At 38.1% G+C, this 18843-nt stretch overlaps 1 protein-coding gene across 2 annotated transcripts in view; it reads right to left on the reverse strand.

Moving 5' to 3' along the window:
* cacna2d2a (calcium channel, voltage-dependent, alpha 2/delta subunit 2a) overlaps positions 1 to 18843 on the reverse strand; it is a 262629-nt gene that overhangs the window by 186611 nt on the left and 57175 nt on the right. For both annotated transcript variants that reach the window (XM_067372767.1, XM_067372766.1), the window contains exon 3: positions 7675 to 7791. In XM_067372767.1, the coding sequence (XP_067228868.1) occupies positions 7675 to 7791 (117 nt within the window). The remainder of the gene's footprint in view (positions 1 to 7674; positions 7792 to 18843) is intronic.

Genomic DNA, 18843 nt, shown 5'->3' on the forward strand with positions numbered 1-18843 from the left:
GAAATCTCTCATTGCTGTCTAGGAGAAACCATTCAGATATTAAAGCAGTCTCATTTGGGATTTTGAGACAAATTGAGACAAACCTGTGGTACATCTGAGAGGAACGTATTGCTTTGATGTCGCAGGCGGACGTCGTAATTCACAGAACTGTTCTCTAATGACTGCTATGATCTGAACAGGATGCACACGGATAAATTACAGCTATTCAAGTCAAATGTTTTGAGCGGTTCTGTGTGATTTTTTTAGAGCGCTGATGTTGATGTGTGCTATTTTCATGCAAGGAGACTGCGGCCTAGTTCTAGCGCCCTCCCTCTCCCTTACCAAAGGGACCGGAGCGCTATAACCGCTTCACCGTGGGCCTGCAGGAAATTGAAAACTAAATTGCTTTTCTTAGTTTTTTCTTTTTCTGAGGCACTAGGACTGAGGGGGGGCACAATTGCACTTCTTTTGTTACCGATTCACGAGCGCCGTACCAATGGACGAAGAAACTTCAGGCTAATGATACATTTCGGAACGGTACAGTGAGGGAGTAGGTTTACGGCAAAACTACAAATGGAGGAAAGTGCATTGAAATAAGTGCGTGAGTGCATGTAGATTATGTTGTGAAGTTGTGCAACTGTTCTGCATACATTAGCAGCCCCCAAAACTGCCTTCCTCTCAATATAACTCCTCCATCTGTCATCGTCATACTCGCCTACCCCTGACTAAGCAAGTACTGCACCGTATCCTGGAGACTTTCTGCAACACAGATCAACAGGAACTGAATATTTTGCTGCCATTAGCTTATGCACAATTTTATACCATTTAGGACAAAAATACCAATTAAACAGATTAGCTCTGCCAAAAGGAAATAGCAGTGTTTGAAACAGAAAAAGAATAGTTTTAAAACAACAGCATTTATGAGATCTTTGTCGGTAAGATTTTATAACTCCACACATTCTAATAATGTAAGTCAATGATATATTTTTATTTTCTTAAAGTATAATGTAACAACCAAACAAACTTAGACATATATTAACAAAAGTTAAAAGGTTATATTAAAACTCATAACCTAATTCATATTCACAAAATACAATTTGCAAAAGCACAACCACATTTACAATTCATGTGTATACAATTCATGCTTGTGTATTTATGAATTGTGTTTTGCATTTGTGGATCTTTTTTGTGAATGCAAATTTGGTTGTGTATTTGCAAATCATATTCTGTCAATATGATTTAGGTTGTGAGTTAGGAAAACTTCTTTTGTGAAAGTAAATTACTTAATGAATTCGTGAATTATATTTTGTAAATAAATTGATTTTGAGACAATTTATGCCTCATAAAATCCTGTATTATTCATGAAAAATAAAATTCTCAACTCTCAACCCTGTAACTCAAGAACTTATTTCAATAGCAATGATTAACTACGTTTACTGTAAATGATGGAAATGATCTTATCAAAGTCTTCAAGGGTTTGCTGAAGCGTTGTGGCAGACAGTAGATGGAGCTTCCAGCACAATAAAACCAGCCGGCTAAACTTGACAAGTTCTCAAAGGGGCCAATTGACTGTTTGTCGCCTGGATTGCAATCTCCAGGTCCCTGTGGGTGCCATGTTTGTGACACAGCTCAAAAGCTTTTGGGTCACGTTTCCTTTATTCATCATCACTTGTCAATCACATGACCGGCCGCCAGCTCTGGACTGAACTCTGAGGGGCAAACCACATGAGTCATGGCATGACACATGGTCAGGTGAACTGAACAAATGACAAACTGAACTGTGCTGATGAATAATACAGTATCTGTGGTGGTGGTGGTGGTGAAGCTGCTGTTTTTGGGTGATGGGTTTTTATAAGGAAAATAACCATATTTATAACTTTATGAACTAAAATAACTAGCTATATATATATAAATAATTTCTTTTTTATGGTTGTCTGGCGGAAGCTAGTTATTTTAGTTCATAAAGTTATAAATATGGTTATTTTTCTTATAAAAACCCATCGCTTCACTTCAGGAGGCCTTTATAGATGGATGGATACATTTTTAGGGGTGCTTCAAAATCTTGCCCCCCATTCACTACCATTATAAAGCTTGTAAGAGCCAGGACATTTTTAATCTCTGGATGTGTTCGCCTGAAAGACGTTAGTAATATACACCTAGGATGGCTTGAGGGGGAGTAAATCATGGGATAATTTTCATTTTTGAGTCAACTATCCATTTAAATCCTCAACAAGGTGCTTTACATACATTTTTGAGTCACAAAATGTACTTATGACAGAAAGTCCAAAACACCACAAACATACATATTACACAGAAATTTCATTAATGTGACCGCACCTCAACAGAACTCAAGTACATTTAAATTGTACTATATATGGAATTTTATGAAGCAGTTTCATGCTTTTATAAACCAATATTTTAATAATAAAATAGGGTAACGCTTTATTTCAATAGTACACTTTAACCTTAACATAACAGCCCCTATACTCAATACTCCAATGAGAGTTACTTAACATGTAGTTGCAAATTAATGAGTTAGTTCACATGCAGTTGCAAAGTTATGTATAATTAATAGAATGTCAACAGTAGACATAAATAAAGTGCAACCATAATTAGTTCCCTAATATTGCTCCATTACATTTTGTTTTTGATACATACTGGATTATTTATTTTCTAAAATGTAAGGTTTGTTAGCTTAATTATCAAAAGTTAATATAAAGTGTTACCCCTCCCTATTAATGTGCCCCTACAGAAACACAAAAGTGCTGTGCTGCCCTACTGAGTATTTTCTGCCTGATGAGGCCGATCAAAACCGTCCTCTCATTAGTGAAACAGCAGGAGTAATTAATTATGTGTTTATTTTTAGGGGCGGCAGAGAGCACGGGACTAAATTTAGGACATACGAAGATCTGGGGGCCCAGCCAATTAAACGCGGGCAGAGGAGAGCAAACCAGGGTACCAAAAAAAAAAACAAATTGCGATATGATGAAGTGTGTGTGTGTGTGTGTACATTATGACACGCTACAACCAATCTGATTCCTTTGCGTGTCTGCTTTGAGGATGTCATACTGAATTTCGCGGTGTAAGACAGTCTGATTCACTCGGTCACATGCTGCATCTGCGCAACGTCCAGTCAATACGATCCAGTTCATCATAACAGTCCTAATCAGGGTCAGTCATACACAATCTACATCATATGTGTGCACACACACCACTAGCCTTTGGAAATTGTGCTTACTAGTCTGTAAGATGTTATTTTTGCAGAAGTTTCTCCCATGAGGAGAATATGACATCACTGCCGCACTCGCCCGTAAAGTGACAAAGCATAAGTGATGCAATGTGCTCGGAGTTTGATTGGCAGGTTCTGTTCTGCAGTATCAGCTGGTTTGGGGAGCACAAAAAGCAATCCATAAAAGAGAGAAAGAGAGCGAGAGACACAAAGCTCAGCTCAGCTGTGATCCGTACGGCCGCAACACTGTTAGTTTACATGACAGCTTCCCAAGCTCGGCCTTGACATCTGTCACTCACACCCACCACGGTCACAGTAATAAACTTTTAAGAGCTTCTAAAAATACATGGCAGGACACAAACACACAAACACGAGCAGAAGCAGTCAGACCGTCCCAGAAGAGCAGCGCAACATCAGAATAGCATCAGCCCTTCATGAGGAATCTGTCTCAGATCATTAAAATGCTACTAAATGCGTCTGCTGAACTACCAGACAGGAAATGACACGTTTCAGGACAACATGGCCGACCCAAATGCACATCAATCCTCTAGAGTAAAACAACAGAGACCAAAAAAAAAAAAAGTTGGAAAGAAGGAGAGCTGAGATCTCATTCATGAAACAAATGAATGCAACTATTTATGAAAGCATGGTTTACAAACGATTTGCACAGGAATTTGTTAATTAAATGTAGCTATCTATTCACATTTTACACTGAAATTCAATATGTACATAATTCTAAGCAACTGTTTACATATAAATGATTTTATGAACAATGTACACAAATTCATTATGTGGATGCATGCATTTGAGAGGGTGGGCTAGTCTTTGTTGTTTGTGTGTTGTTTTAAGTTGTGTGTTTAATGAAGTGTTTCTTGATTGTACAGCACTTTCGTCTGCAGGTGCAGTTGTAAAGTGCTCTATAAATAAAGTGAATGAAAATGAATGAATTAATAATTCAGCCAATTCAATATGAATTTTTTTGCAAACCAGTTACACAGAAATATGTTATGCATGTAATCAAATCAATGCAGCAATTTACTAAAGCATGGTTTCATGAACTACTGATTATGCACATATTTCGATGCGCTAGTCCATATAAGAATGATTTTACGAACAGTTTTCTCAGACATTCATTATTTACATAATTCAAAGCATCAATTTCTGGTTCTCCTGCTTGTGAGATTTCGCAAACAATTTACCTGGAAATTTGCTATGTACTATGAACTAGTTTACAAACAATTTACACAGAAATCTCTTTGTTGTACACATGATTAAATGTGGTTTAAGTAGAAATGATTTTATGAATGATTTACACAGAAATTTGCAGTGCCAATTCAAAGACAATTTACAAATGCTTTTACGAATAATTTACATAGACATTAGTTCTGCTCGATTTTCAATGGAATGAAAGCTTTGGTGAACTATTTTGAACAGACTATGATTTGGGACACACTAATGTGAATCTCACATATTATTTAGGACAGGCAGTATGTGAATTGGGGCGCAGGGTCTATCTTCCACACTCATTAGTGGTGACCTAAAGAAGCAGGTGTGAATAAACAGGTCGATGCAGGTGTGGACCAGTTTCTGCACTTGAAACGGCAAAATGAATATTGTCTAAAATCTGTAGAACCTAATTTCGATACTATATAAAACAAAAATTAACTTCATGGTGATAAGGTTTTGAATTATGGCTTACAGTTCACTATAGCTTTCTCAAATTCTGTCAATTCTATACATTTTTTTAAAGGGGTCATGACATGGATTTTTTTTATATATATATATTTTAATATTTTTGCACAAAAAAAAAAGTGGAAAAATCATCATTTACAAACAAACCGTTATGAAATCCTTTACTTATGGTTTTGATGCAGCTGCTGTAAGATCCAATACAGCTGACTGCTTCATCTGTCAACAAATGTTTCTTTCATTACACAGTGCCTCATTTACAAAGCATAATCAATTCTATGCACGTTTTTAAATATTTTTCCATGTGTAAAAGATTATTAATTTATTGTGAAAACAGCTATAAATCACAATACAAGATTTAATATGATCCATCTATGTGCTTCTATTAAACAATGTCAAAACTCATCCCCTCCAACTCTTTATCATGAGATTACACAACATCTCCTCATTCCTTTCTTGATTTACCTTGTTCTACATCCTGCGTCCTACATTGCTCACTCTTTCCTCTCGATGTCTCCCGTCTGCAGCTCATTTCGAAATCAATGATTTCAGAACTTCATTTCCTCGCATTTCCTGACGCCTGAAGGGCCGTTCTCATTCTGGGCCCATTTTCTCGCTCTCTCTCTTTCTCTCAGTTGTCGGGAGTCTGCTGGGCTTTGGGTGATGGTTCGGTCTAGTCGCCAGCATATTGCTGGCCCCAATAGCAGCGGGCCCTATCTTTAGCTGTTCAGACAAGAAATCTGCTCGGAAGCACTTCGAGCTCTGCCGCTTTGTGGCGAACCAACTCTAAACCAGAGCACTGAAACATCGGCTCCGTTCCAAACCCTAGTGAGCTGCCTAGCAAAATGTGCAACAGCCATCAGTACGCAGCAACATTACGTTGCTTTACCAGATGTCTCATTTGAGCACAAATTTAAAGGGGACCAATAATACCCCTTTTACAAGATGTAATATAAGTCTCTGGTGTCCCCAGAAGGTGTCTGTGAAGTTTCAGCTCAAAATACCCCACAGATCATTTATTATAGCTTGTCAAATTTGCCCCTGTTTGGGTGTGAGCAAAAACACCTGTGTGTGTCCCTTTAAATACAAATGAGCTGCTGCTCCCGGCCCCCCTTTCCAGAAGAGGGCGGAGCTTTAACAGCTCACACTTCGGTTGCTCAAAAACAACAATGCTGGAGAATCTCACCCAGCCAAAATGAGGATTGTCAGTAACGGTGTTCAGCCTTACGTTTGTTCAAAGCGGAGTCGACACTGATGGAGAGACTCAGGAAGAAGTTACAACTTTTAGAATGAAACTGGACGTTTCTGAATGGTTACTGGATAAATTTATGTAGTTGCTGTGGAGCTGATTCATCTCATCGACTGGCATGTGCCGTCATGTTCATCTTTTGTGTTGAATTGATCCTCGTTTGTGAAGCAGTCTGGCATAAATTAACAACAACACTCTACTACAACAACTCTTCCTCTTCTCTAAAGCAGCCCAACATGGCCACACCCCCTTTGTTGCGTGTTCTCGGGGGCAGGGTTTATGTACATTTTAGGGTTAGTGATGTCACCATCCCGGGAAGAAGCTTGTTGTAGTCCCTACCAGCCGTTTGTTGTATTCCTTAAACAGAGAACTCTTTAAAAGAAAATATCTCCCTTTGCATTGAACTTTGAGCATCGTAACTTTGCAGGCATTGTTTATGCTCAATCAGCAACATTGTACACTAACTAAAGTTAAAAAAGTGAAATCAAAATCATCCACCCCTTTAAATCAGCATCACTTGCATCTTTCACAGAAAAGCCAATCATGGAATGCATTGTAATGAATCCAAAATGGCGTGTGGCCTAAACAGAATTCCAATTCAATGAATTGCAACATTGTAAAAGTACACCAAAAGTAGCTAGTAGGGATGGGCCAGAATTGATGAAATAGGTCAAATAGCATGTTTAATATTGTTGGTGCTTTTAAAAGGTGATGCAGAGATGCAACTTCAGAGTGTTACAGTGGTAAAACTCATGTGCTTTAAAGCACTGAGTAGCTTTTGTACAGTAAAAGTAGCATTTGTGCAGTTCAGATGTCTTAGAAGGTAGGAAGTAGAGAGCGAGGTAGCACACTAGGGTTTGGAACAGTCATTTAGAGTCTTCTGAGTGTCTGCATGGCATGACACACATTCAAGAATCTCAGCTAATCTTGCTTGAACTCCAATTTATGATAAGAAATTCTGAGTGTCTCCCAGTGAAAGACCTAAGGCAGTGTTCATATGCTACTTTTAGTCAAAAGTTCTTGACTTACCAAACACATGACTCATTTCTGAAGCTTAATAAACACTCATTTTTCAGCTGGAATTGTCACAATATGCCTCCATATTCCACATGCTTCAATCAGCCTCTAAAAGACTCAAACCAAAAAAACAAAAAAGCACTTCCAGTTCTTCAAAGAATACCATGTTGCATATGTGCAAAATAACATGGTAGTTTTTTTACGGGAATGTGTAAATGCGATGCTCCATTCATCCCAAACTCTTTGAGCGTCTTATGTTTGGCTGTGTCGATGTCCTGTGGATTTGAAGAGGGAGCAGATTGGAGGAAGACAAACTCATTACCTGCTTAGTTAAGCAGGCTAATAGAGAACAGTGGGCATTGATAATATTTTTTTAGAAATCCAATTTTTTTCTGATTGAAAGAGACAGTGGATCGATTCCCCTTCTTAATGTAACAGATAAGAGTTTTACACCACGATTATCAACGGCTCAACATCCTGCTGGGAGAGAGGGGTTGTTAGTGCTGCTCACCTCCAGAGCTTTACGTTTCCTTTTCAGCAGATTGGCAATGTCTTCTGCCACCTTCTCCACCAGCTGTTTGGGCGTATTTCGCTCCACATTAAAATGACTTTTCTTGTCGATATAAATCTGTGGAAGGGCAAAGGTCAAAGGTCAGGCACACAATGATTTCCTTTGTGGTCAATTACATAAACAATGCACCTCAAAACAATTATATTTCAATATTTTACATATGAAATTCAATATATATGAATCTAATCATTTATATATTTGCTCCAAAATGTTTAATACAATACAATAGTCAACTCCCTCAGGCAATCTTACTCATGGACAGTTAAAACCCAACAGGGTCTCTTCATTGATTATAATTTAATACAAATCCTTTTAACTTATTATCTACAGCTGTACACTTATTCCACTTTTCATTTGCACATACTACACTTCTATTTTGCACATAACTGTACATCTGTATATACAGTGCTCAGCGTAAATGAGTACACCCCCTTTGAAAAGGAACTTTTTAAACAATGAACACAAAAACAATTTCCAAAATGTTGACAAGACTAAGTTTAATATAACATCTGTTTAACTTATAACATAAAAGTAAGATTAATAATATAACTTAGATTACACATTTTTCAGTTTTACTCAAATTAGGGTGATGCAAAAATGAGTACACCCCACAACAAAAACTACTACATCTAGTACTAAGTACATCTAAGTCTTCTAGGTATGGAATGAACAAGTTGGCGAGTGTGGTGACCAGGGCAGGCGAGAGCCGTGAGGGAATTGCGCGAGGCACGCAAGTGATAACGAGCATCACCTGGGAGGCTCACCGGCCTTGAGTCTCTCATGGAGGAGCTCCGGGAGCATAAAAGGCGGAGCGACGACCGCGAAGGACGAGAGAGGACCAGGCCTGGACTTTATTTTATGTTTTATTATGTTTGTGTGGCCGGCAGACGTCCGCGAGGGTCTGCCAGCATTACTTTAGTTTTGTTCTTTGTTTATTTTGAATTAAAGTTTAATTAAAGACCTCTTTTAGAGACTGGATGCTGGATGGAGAGTGAACTTGTCTCTTCAGAATTCCCCATAGCTGCAGATCAGGAGTCACTGAATCACTTTCACCCTGTTCTTCTTCAGAAATCCAACAGTAGCCTTAGATGTGCGTTTAGGATCATTGTCATGTTGGAAAAGTGCACGACAACCAAGGGCATGGAGTGATGGTGCATCTTCTCTTTCAGTATAAAGCAGTACATCTGTGAATTCTTGATGCCATCAATGAAATGCAGCTCCCGACACCAGCAGCACTCATGCAGCCTCACATGAGGACACTGACACCTCCATGTTTCACTGTAGGCACCATGCATTTTTCTTTGTATTCCTCACCTTTGTGACGCCATACAGTTTTGAAGCCATCAGTTCCAAAAACATTTATCTTGGTCTCATCACTCCAGAGTATAGTGTCCCAGTAGTCTTCATCTTTGTCAGCATGGGCCTTGGCAAAGCTTTTTTGTGCCTGGGCTTTAGGAGAGGCTTCTTTCGTGGACGGCACCCATGCATGCCATTCCTCTGCAGTGTACGCCGTATTGTGTCACGGGAAATAGTCGCCCCAATTTGGCTTTCTACTTCTTTAGATAACTGCTGTAAACTTGCATGCCGATTTTCTTCAACCCTTCTCATCAGAAGATGCTCTTGTCGAGGTGTTAACTTCGGTGGACAACCTGGACATCTCTGTGGGATGGTTGCAGTTCCCTCTTTAAATTTTTGTACCACTTTTGCTACAGTATTCTGACTGATACAAAGTTCTGACTTTACACTTTTCTGGTGTAAAGAAATTATTTTCTTTCTCAGGTCTTGTGACATTTCTCTTCCATGTGGTGCCATTTCTGACAGCATGAAATGGGGTTTTAATACCCTTTTATAGTGAACTGTCTGCTGGACACCTGTGTAATGAATAATTAGACTCACCTGTGGTTGAATTCTTGTTTAATTAGACATTTGTAGTCTAAAATTTAGCTATACTCCAGAGACTTTCAGTGGGGTGTACTCATTTTTGCATCACCCAAATCTGAGTAAAAATTTAAATTTTGTTCTCTAAGTTATATTATTAATCTTACTTTCATGTTATAAGTTAAACAGATGTTATATAAAACTTGTCTTGTCAACATTTTGGAAATTGTTTTTGTGTTCATTGAGATATTGTTTAAAATGTTACTTTTCAAAGGGGGTGTACTCATTTACGCTGAGCACTGTAGCATATCTATATATATGCAATTCATTCTATGCTGCATTTTTTTATATGTTTTATTACCGTATTATATTAATTTTATTGCATTTTTTATTGTATCATATTCCCTTTTATCGCTCTTATCTCTATGCATGTCTGTACTTCTTTTTTTCTGCACTGGAAGCTCCACTGCATACACATTTATCCAAACAGTACATTTAAAAAACAATCAACATGAATTTAATTTAATTAAACTAAGTGAAAAAGAGTGCAAGTCAGGCCACAATTTGATGTGGACTTATGGGTCAGCATTGTTCCTAATGTCAGCGGTTTTTCCCAGTGATTTACACACAGCAGGTCTGGTCTTACAGCCTGACTCAGCACACCGCCGCGCCGTCCACGGTAATCTGACCCCCTGGGATGCCCACTTATCCCCTCCACCCCAGGGACTCCATTACCCACAAATCCATCTATGTCAAACTGAGGACTAGGCAAAAAGCCAAAAGCAATCTCCCTAGAAAGAGGGGTCCGTTCACACACACTCTCATACAGCTGGAAGAGCATTTAGTAAGGGCTGTGGCCTCTAACACCATGTTTGAAGCTGTACGTTCCCCTGTTACCAGATAATGGCTGAACCACAAGCACTGTTTTGCGTCAACTTGAGTGAATTGGGACAGAATTGGCGGCTTGTATCAAATGGACTGACGACTGGAGAGGGAGGGACATTAGCGTAACCTACTTTTAAAAATGTGATACTTGTTATTTTTGGAATACAATTATAGAGCCCTTGCAAAAGTCATTAGCGTGTTTGAAAGAAAAAACAGTTATGAAAGATACTGATCTCATAAAATCATAAAACAAGAACACAGTTCCCATTTAAAGTCAGCACACCAAATATGATATGACTTGATATGTTCATATTTTTTCTTAACGTGCAAAAAAGACTAATACAGTCTAACAGACAATGCATTTGAGCAGAAAGGGCAATAACAGCATAAAAAGACAATAATATAAAGAAAATAATATGCATGGTATATAGATTATTTAGTTTTTTAGGATTACACACACATATGTACACACACAATTGGAATTATACTGAAATTATATTTATATAACAATAAATAATCATTCTCATTATACATTTTGGGATTTTTAATGCCTTTTTATGTTCAAAGGAAAAGAAAAACAATATTTAGATATATAGCAAATGCTATACTGCCCTTATTGCGATGCAGTATGCTATTACTAACAAAACAGGTTTAAATTTAATCTGTAAATATTTGTATTCAGTTAAGTGTGAAGTGCTGGAGTGACTCATGGACTTTAGCTTTCAGGAAAAGAAATTAGGTCAAAATGTGGAGAAAATAAAATACTTTAGATTGTGTGTGTGTGTGTGTGTGTGTGTGTGTGTGTGTGTGTGTGTGTGTGTGTGTGTGTGTGTGTGTGTGTGTGTGTGTGTGTGTGTGTGTGTGTGTGTGTGTGTGTGTGTGTGTGTGTGTGTGTGTGTGTGTATGTGTGTGTGTGTGTGTGTGTGTGTGTGTTGAGAGGAAGAACAGCAGGCAGGAGGGTCTGCTGTCTGGGTCGGGCCAAGAGATCTAGCTGAACTGGGCCAAACACACTCACACCACTGAACCAGAGCGAGCAAGAGCCTGTCAAATCCAATATGCTGCCATTGGCAGTCACACATCACACACACATAAGTACATAATGACAGACTCAAACAAACAAACACAACACAAACTACCGTGATCTCCAATAGAAGGACAGAAGCAGAACTCACAGTGTGCTCGTTAGTGAAGAGAACTCGTCCCAGTATGCCAAACTGAGACTGTGCTAGTATAAACACACAGATGGTGCAAGAGAAAGACTCAAATATGATCTGAGATTCTGCTTGGTGCACACTTCAAGTCTACATTCAAGTTTTTAAAATCAATCCAATGTATGAGAGTTTCTCAGGGGCATCTATCACTACGGGTAACTCCAAAATAACATAATACTACAGTAATTATAATTATAGGCCTATATACATGACAACTGGTCTATCTGGGTCAGCGGCAGCGCAAACGTCAAAACGTCCTTGATTTTTTCAAAGGTTTAGTAGACACAGGTGAATCATAGTCATTTAGGAATGATATATACTGTACACTGCCCGGCCCAAAAAAAATAAAAAATTTGGATTTTAATAGGCAAATACTAAAGAATCTATGAATGGATCATTATTACAGTGATTATTAAGTTTCTAGCATGTTATATGTTTGGCAATGGTTCTTTTAACCCTTAAAGATGGAGTGTGTAGCTTTTCATTTCTTAAACAACCATGTAGGAAGACACATCATGGCCATATTCCAGGATGACAATGTCAAGATTCACCAGGGTTAAAATTGTGAAAGAATGGTTCAGTGAGCATGAAGAATCATTTTTACACATCGAGTCCAGACCTTAATTTCATTGAAAGTCTTTGGGGTGTGCTGGAGTAGACTTTACAGAGTGCATACCTCTTGCATTGTCAAAGCAAGATCTTGACCAAAAAATTATGCACCTTATGGAAATAATTGTTGTGATGTTATTTAACCCTAACCCTAACCATCCCAAAAACTTACACTGAGGTTAAGGTTAGTGCCAATTTATGTGTGAAAATGATTTTTCATGCTCCCTCCCAACAATTCTTTCACAATTTGAGCTTGATGAATCTTGACATTGCCATGCTGGAATATGGCCATGATACATCTTAATACATGGTTGTTTAAGAAATGAAAAGCTACACACTCCATCTTTTAAGGTTAAAAAAACCGTTGCTAGAAAAATAATAACCACTATAATAATGATCTATCCATAGACTATTAAAGGGGTGGTTACGTGTTTTTTTTCTAGGCTTGATTGTGTTTTGGGGGCACAGTTTAACATGTCTTCATGCTTCGTTTTTTTTTTAAATGCTGTATTTTTCATATATTTTATCTTAATTCTACACCTCTGTTTCCACTGTCATATGAACGGCTCGTTTGACTTCCTGCTTCTATGAAGCCATTCCCTCCGACATACGCAGTGTGCTCAGATTGGTCAGCAGGTTGGTTACTGGCCCAGTCTGTCGTGATTCGCTGAAGCGTCCGGAAACGCCACGCCCCTTACCATTCGTAGTTACGCGCTTAGGTGGAAAGTAAATAATAGCGCCTACATTGCTGTATCAAATTGAGCCGAATCAGACCCAGATGAAGAGGAAAAAGTAGAACCTCTGCAATCGCAGCTTTTGAAGGATGTTTATGAATGGTATTTCATTTAGTATTTGTGTCAAAGTGTTTAGATAAGCTGTCACTACTGTTTGTCAGCTTTCAATATACAGTTTTATCCTGATTAAAGCTTTACTGTAGTAAATACATGCCTGAGTAGTCGCATTTTTGTAAAGGTAGCGTTTAATTTATAGCATGAACAACTGTTTGTCTATGAACATAGAAGTTTGTTGGTGTTTGTTGCACTAGAATTTAGCTAACTGGCTAGCAAAAACGAGTTGCTCTTTGTATACGTCCTAGATGCATTAAAAATAGCAACAGAATTATAACATTACGTTTAAAAGACAAACAATAAAACGTACTTACAGTTTGGGGCTGATAAACAGCAGCTTCTGCTTTTAAAGTGGGAACTGCTTCATCTTTCAGTAAAAGTCTTTGTGTAAATCCAGCATTGAACTCGTGTAGATTCAGGAAGCGTCTTCAGCGCCGCATCCAGTGTAGAAAATAGCACAGATTATAATGGGTTCTATATCTTTTGACGCGTCGCGTCGCGCAGCTCGCGTTCAGTGTAAACAACTCTTCCGCTTTCATGGCCTCGCCTACTTTGTTGCGTGTTCCCGGGGGGGAATGTTTATGTTAATAGCAAGGGTTTATGATGTCACCAACCCAGGAAGAAGCTCGTTGTAGTCCAAACCACCCGTTTTTGTAGGCAATAAAATGCCATAACTTTAAAAGACAATATCTCCGCGTGCATTGAACTTTCAGCGCTGTAACTTTGCAGATACTGTTTATGCTCAAGCAGTAACATTACACACTAACTAAAGTTAAAAAAGTGAAATCGCATGCAACCCCCTCTTTAAGTATTTGCCTATTAAAATCCAAACAGTGACTTTTCTTTTTGGCCGGGCAGTGTATATATGAAGAGTTTGGTTCCAAAATGCGATAAACGCCATTTTCAAAAAAATTGAGTTTCCGCCAAAATCAGTATTGTATGTGGTCGGTTTTGAAAAGTCATTTATTAATTTTGCGCTAAATGTGATATCCATCGTGTTATTCTGTAATGTTTTCTCCCTTTCTTTCCAAAACGCGACAAACGCCAGTCTCCTATATATCCGTTCTCAACCAATCACAGCGCACCATTCCACACACTGTAAACATTGAAGGCTTTTTTAAAAAGCCGTTTTTAATACCAATGTACTCGGCAAATGTGTTTATTTAACCGTGCGGTGGCGCCAGATACTCTTTAATGTCTGCATATATGATAAATATTGACAAAGTTTAGACTCTGTCATATATGTGAATCAACTTACTTGAAAAATAACTTTTATATTGATGGATTAATTGCATTTTGAAAAAAAAAAAAAGGGTCATGGATTTATTGCATTTTGGGAATAAATAATACGTTTTTACAATAAACTTTTTAAAATCAAAATGTAGACTTGAATTTGTAATGTTTTTATAACCAAAAGATGCAATGTAAAAGTCTGAAACAGAAAATTGTGGTTTTCATCTTGCCATTTTCTTGGTAAAAATAAATGCCTTTTTACTCAAATTAATCAGAGTTATTGCGTTTTGGAACTAAACTCTTCATATGTAATATACATTCATGTATTCATCCTGAACCGTCACAGTACGGATGTCACAGTTCCGTGCATACAGTCAGACAACAAATACAGTCGGTCACAGGCTATCCACACTCCAATCCACAAGGGGGCACACGCGGTAATGCAGCGCTGTTTGCTAACCGACACAACAGGAAAAAGTGCAGAAGAAGAACAGATCTATGCATAAATGTTTACATATAATCTCTCAACTAGTGTTTCAACCGCATCAATAAAATAGCTTGAGAATATGTCACATAGCATTACATTTACATTTAGGCAAGTCATTTAGTGTCCACAGCATGTTAATTCACAAAAGAAATTATCTCTAGAGGGGAGTATATCCACTATATTTGCTTATATATTCATTATATTTACTTAAACCTGTTAGTAATGTCTTATTTAATTAATAAATTTGTCAAGAAAACAAGTAATAACAGTAACTGTGTGAATGATTTTATTTGAAAAATGAATTGGAGTAGAAAAATAATTGAAAAATAATTTTATAATTAGATTTTATTTCATTTAGAAGTTAATGCAAAACCTGCCTTATGTGCAATTTACATGTTTTTTATTATTTGAGTGTTATTATATCTAAAAATAAATAGCAACTGAATGTAATAGTTTGGACTGTTGTTAATTGACCACTCACCAGGAGTTTGATTGACAGGCAACCTAACCATTCATAACGCAGAATCCGCCATTTTGTCCGACAAAGCGGTCAGGGGAGTAGATTAACATCAGTGGACTTGAACTTGAAAAATGGTGTGTATTGACTTCTTTCTACGGTTAAAACAACATTCCTTCTGATGTTCATTCATGTTCACTGACGTTGTCAGTGTCCTCTTTGATCTGCGATGTATTTTTCACTGCGTGAGAACACAATGTGTGGCAAGAGATCAGCTTGTCGGACTTAGCAACAGTAACTAAAGGGGGCGGGTCTTTGCGAATGTTCAGTTGTAACCTTTAATATTTTAGTAATGTGCAAGTAAGGGCTCCCTGTATATAGTTTACAGTACCCAATATATATACACAAACATATACGCAAATATCATATATATTGATATCTGAGTAATGCTATTTGATCCTAGACGTTTCCTTTTGTGTTCTATTGTAGAAAGTAAGTCATACAGGATGTAAGTAAATGATAACTTAAAACAGCTCAGTAAACACTTCAACAGAAGAGACTGTACCTGCGATTACACTCCAGCAGATTAACTTTCCCACCCTGACAGCGAGTTTCTTTTTCTAAACACCAGAGAAAAAGCAGCAAAGGAGTTTCAATTTGACCTTGTGTCTTATTTTTTTCTCCGTCAAAAGATTTGTTTGAGGTTTTTTTACGCGACTGGCTCGCGTCGGGGAGAAAAACGACTCCGCTTATCAGCCCATGAAGGCGGACTGTTGACAGAGACAGATGCTGCGTCATTAAGGAATATTAGTGGACTCTGCCAAGCAGACAGTGCACGCATCCCGCCAGGCAAAGGAACAGTTCAATAAAACCGAGAGAGAGCGAGAGAGAGACAGGGAAACTCTGAGTCAGACAATGCTAAGAGGAAGCAGTCAATGGAAGAAAAAGATATGGCCTCCAGAGATTTGAACGGAGAGATTCGATACAGATGTGGCAAGACGGAAAGGACTAAGGGACTTGAGTGACAAGAAACATACATAACGTGAGCACTACTCCCGCAGAGGCTGCAGACAACAGACTAATAGAAAAAGAGGTCTATAGATCAAGCAGGATAAGAGCAGGTGGGGAACTTCAGCGCAGGAGAAAGAGAGATGGACGTTTGTTGTGAGAAGACGGCCATGACTGCTGTTTTTCATCAACAAATAAATGTTGGTGCCTTCATTGTTCTACTTTAACTCAACATAAAATGCTGTTGAAAGCATTTTACTTCCACAACAAGACATTTATCTATCTGGGATTAACTGGATAAAAGTGACTCTATATGACAGGTGGTTGAAGGGGAGGAGCTCAAAAATAAGAGGTCTTGATGACATCCACTGAAGAGGAAAGTCGTTTCAGAGGCGGAGCAAGTTTGATAAAAGAAATAAGGGAATAAAGACTCAATGCTCAAAATGACTGACAGGCAGATTCTCTATGGATGTCACAGAGACAGATGTGATTTGTCATCTATGCAGTGATATCTGACAGGTAATAGGGATTTTCTAGAGCTTCATCACAATTTCAAGTTTATAGCATACAGTAGTTGGGTGTTACCTACTGTAAACTGAGAACTAAACAAACACTCACTTTACTCTTCCATAAACATTTTTAACAGAATGTCAATGCCAATTCAAATGATATTTTAATAAAATGGCAAAATAATTTCTCACGCTAAGGCTATAACACTAGAATTTTATGCATCCTAAATAAACACAATTAAAGGAGACCTATAATGCCCCTTTTCACAAGATGTAATACAAGTCTCTGGTGTCCCCAGAATGTGTCTGTGAAGTTTCAGCTCAAAATATCCCACAGATCATTTATTATAGCTTGTCAAATTTGCCGCTCTTTGGGTGTGAGCAAAAACACACCATTTTTGTGCGTGTCCCTTTAAATGCAAAAGAGCTGCTGCTCCCAGCCTCCTTTCCAGAAGAGGGTGGAGCTTCAACAGCTCAACAACAACAAAGCTGGAGAATCTCACGCAGCCAAAATGAGTATTGTCAGTAACGGTGTTCAGCCTTACATTGTTCAAACCGGAGTCTACACTGATGGAGAGACTCAGGAAGAAGTTACAACTTTTAGAATGAAACTGGACGTTTCTGAATGGTTAGTGGATAAAGAGTCGATTCAACTCATCGACTAGCATGTGCCGTCATGTTAATCTTTTGTTCAAATCCAGCATTGAATTGACACTCGTTTGTGAAGCAGTGACTTAATTTGAATAAAGATACAGTGATTATTTCATTAAGTAAATAATAATGATAGATTATCATACTTTAAACATCAAACAAGTGAGTCTGATTCTAAGATAGGTAAAACAATAAAATAAAATAAAAACAATAGACAGAAAGACAGTTTTAATATAACCTTCATATAACACAAATATGTTATCTATTGTTTTAATAATAAAAAATTAAAAAAAAATCCACCCCTGGGAATTAAAAGCACCTAAAGCTAACTAGCACAAACCTGCATGGAAATTCATGCTTATAGCTGGACTCTCCAGCGGGGACGACAATAAATCAGAACGGCTTTCAGCAATAATGTGTCCAATTGAGCCAAACTCTGAAAGATGCCACGTTAACTACTGGCTCACGTCACTGTTCATGAGGAAAACTGACCATTTGAGCAGATGGTGTATTAGATGAGTGTGTCGATGCTAACTACCAATTCTGATGTTGCCCGTCCTTTCAGATAGACATTTACACAACAAGCACTAAAAGAACACACCATCAGCCTGTAAAATAGCACACAAAGACGGTCAGAAAAACGGATATTAGCAATGGAGACGCCACACGCTTCTCAGTGAAAAAAAAGATCCTCTATCTCTCTCTACCTCCTCATCTGTTCATGGTATCAGTCTTTAAGAGAGATATAAACGTCAGCTCTTTATTAACTTGCTGATGGACGAGATTGTGTGGCATCACTTCCTTTTCTGTGTTTCTTTTGCCCTCTACCTCTCCATCACTCTCTCTTTAACAGCAGCTCCTATAATTACTAAAGAGTAACGACCAGTCCTAGTTGACGTCATGCTGACTTTAATGCATTATATTCATTAGAATAAACAAATTTACACAGAAGCAACAGATTTCAAGACTGAGACGGCAAGGTAAAACCACTAAAATCCACCTATAAACACTGTTTAAACATTATATAATGATACAATGCAGTAATCGGGAGGGCAAGGGGCTGATGGAGGTTCGGTACGGGTGGGTTAGTTATGCGCCTAAAGTCAATGTCACAACACAGGATGCAATTAAAGAAAATTGTGCTGTAATCTGCCAATTACTTCTGCGTTCCTTGGATAGAGCTGATAACTAATTAATGTAGAGAAGGTGGAAACAGGAAACCAGCTGTGACACATAAGTTCACACACACACACACACACACACACACAGACAAACACACACTTCAGGCTGTCTTTGATTGAGTTTGACACACAAACTCTCACGGCTACAAACC

Source organism: Chanodichthys erythropterus, chromosome 21, assembly GCF_024489055.1.
Source record: "Chanodichthys erythropterus isolate Z2021 chromosome 21, ASM2448905v1, whole genome shotgun sequence".
Classification (NCBI taxonomy): Eukaryota; Metazoa; Chordata; class Actinopteri; order Cypriniformes; family Xenocyprididae; genus Chanodichthys; species Chanodichthys erythropterus.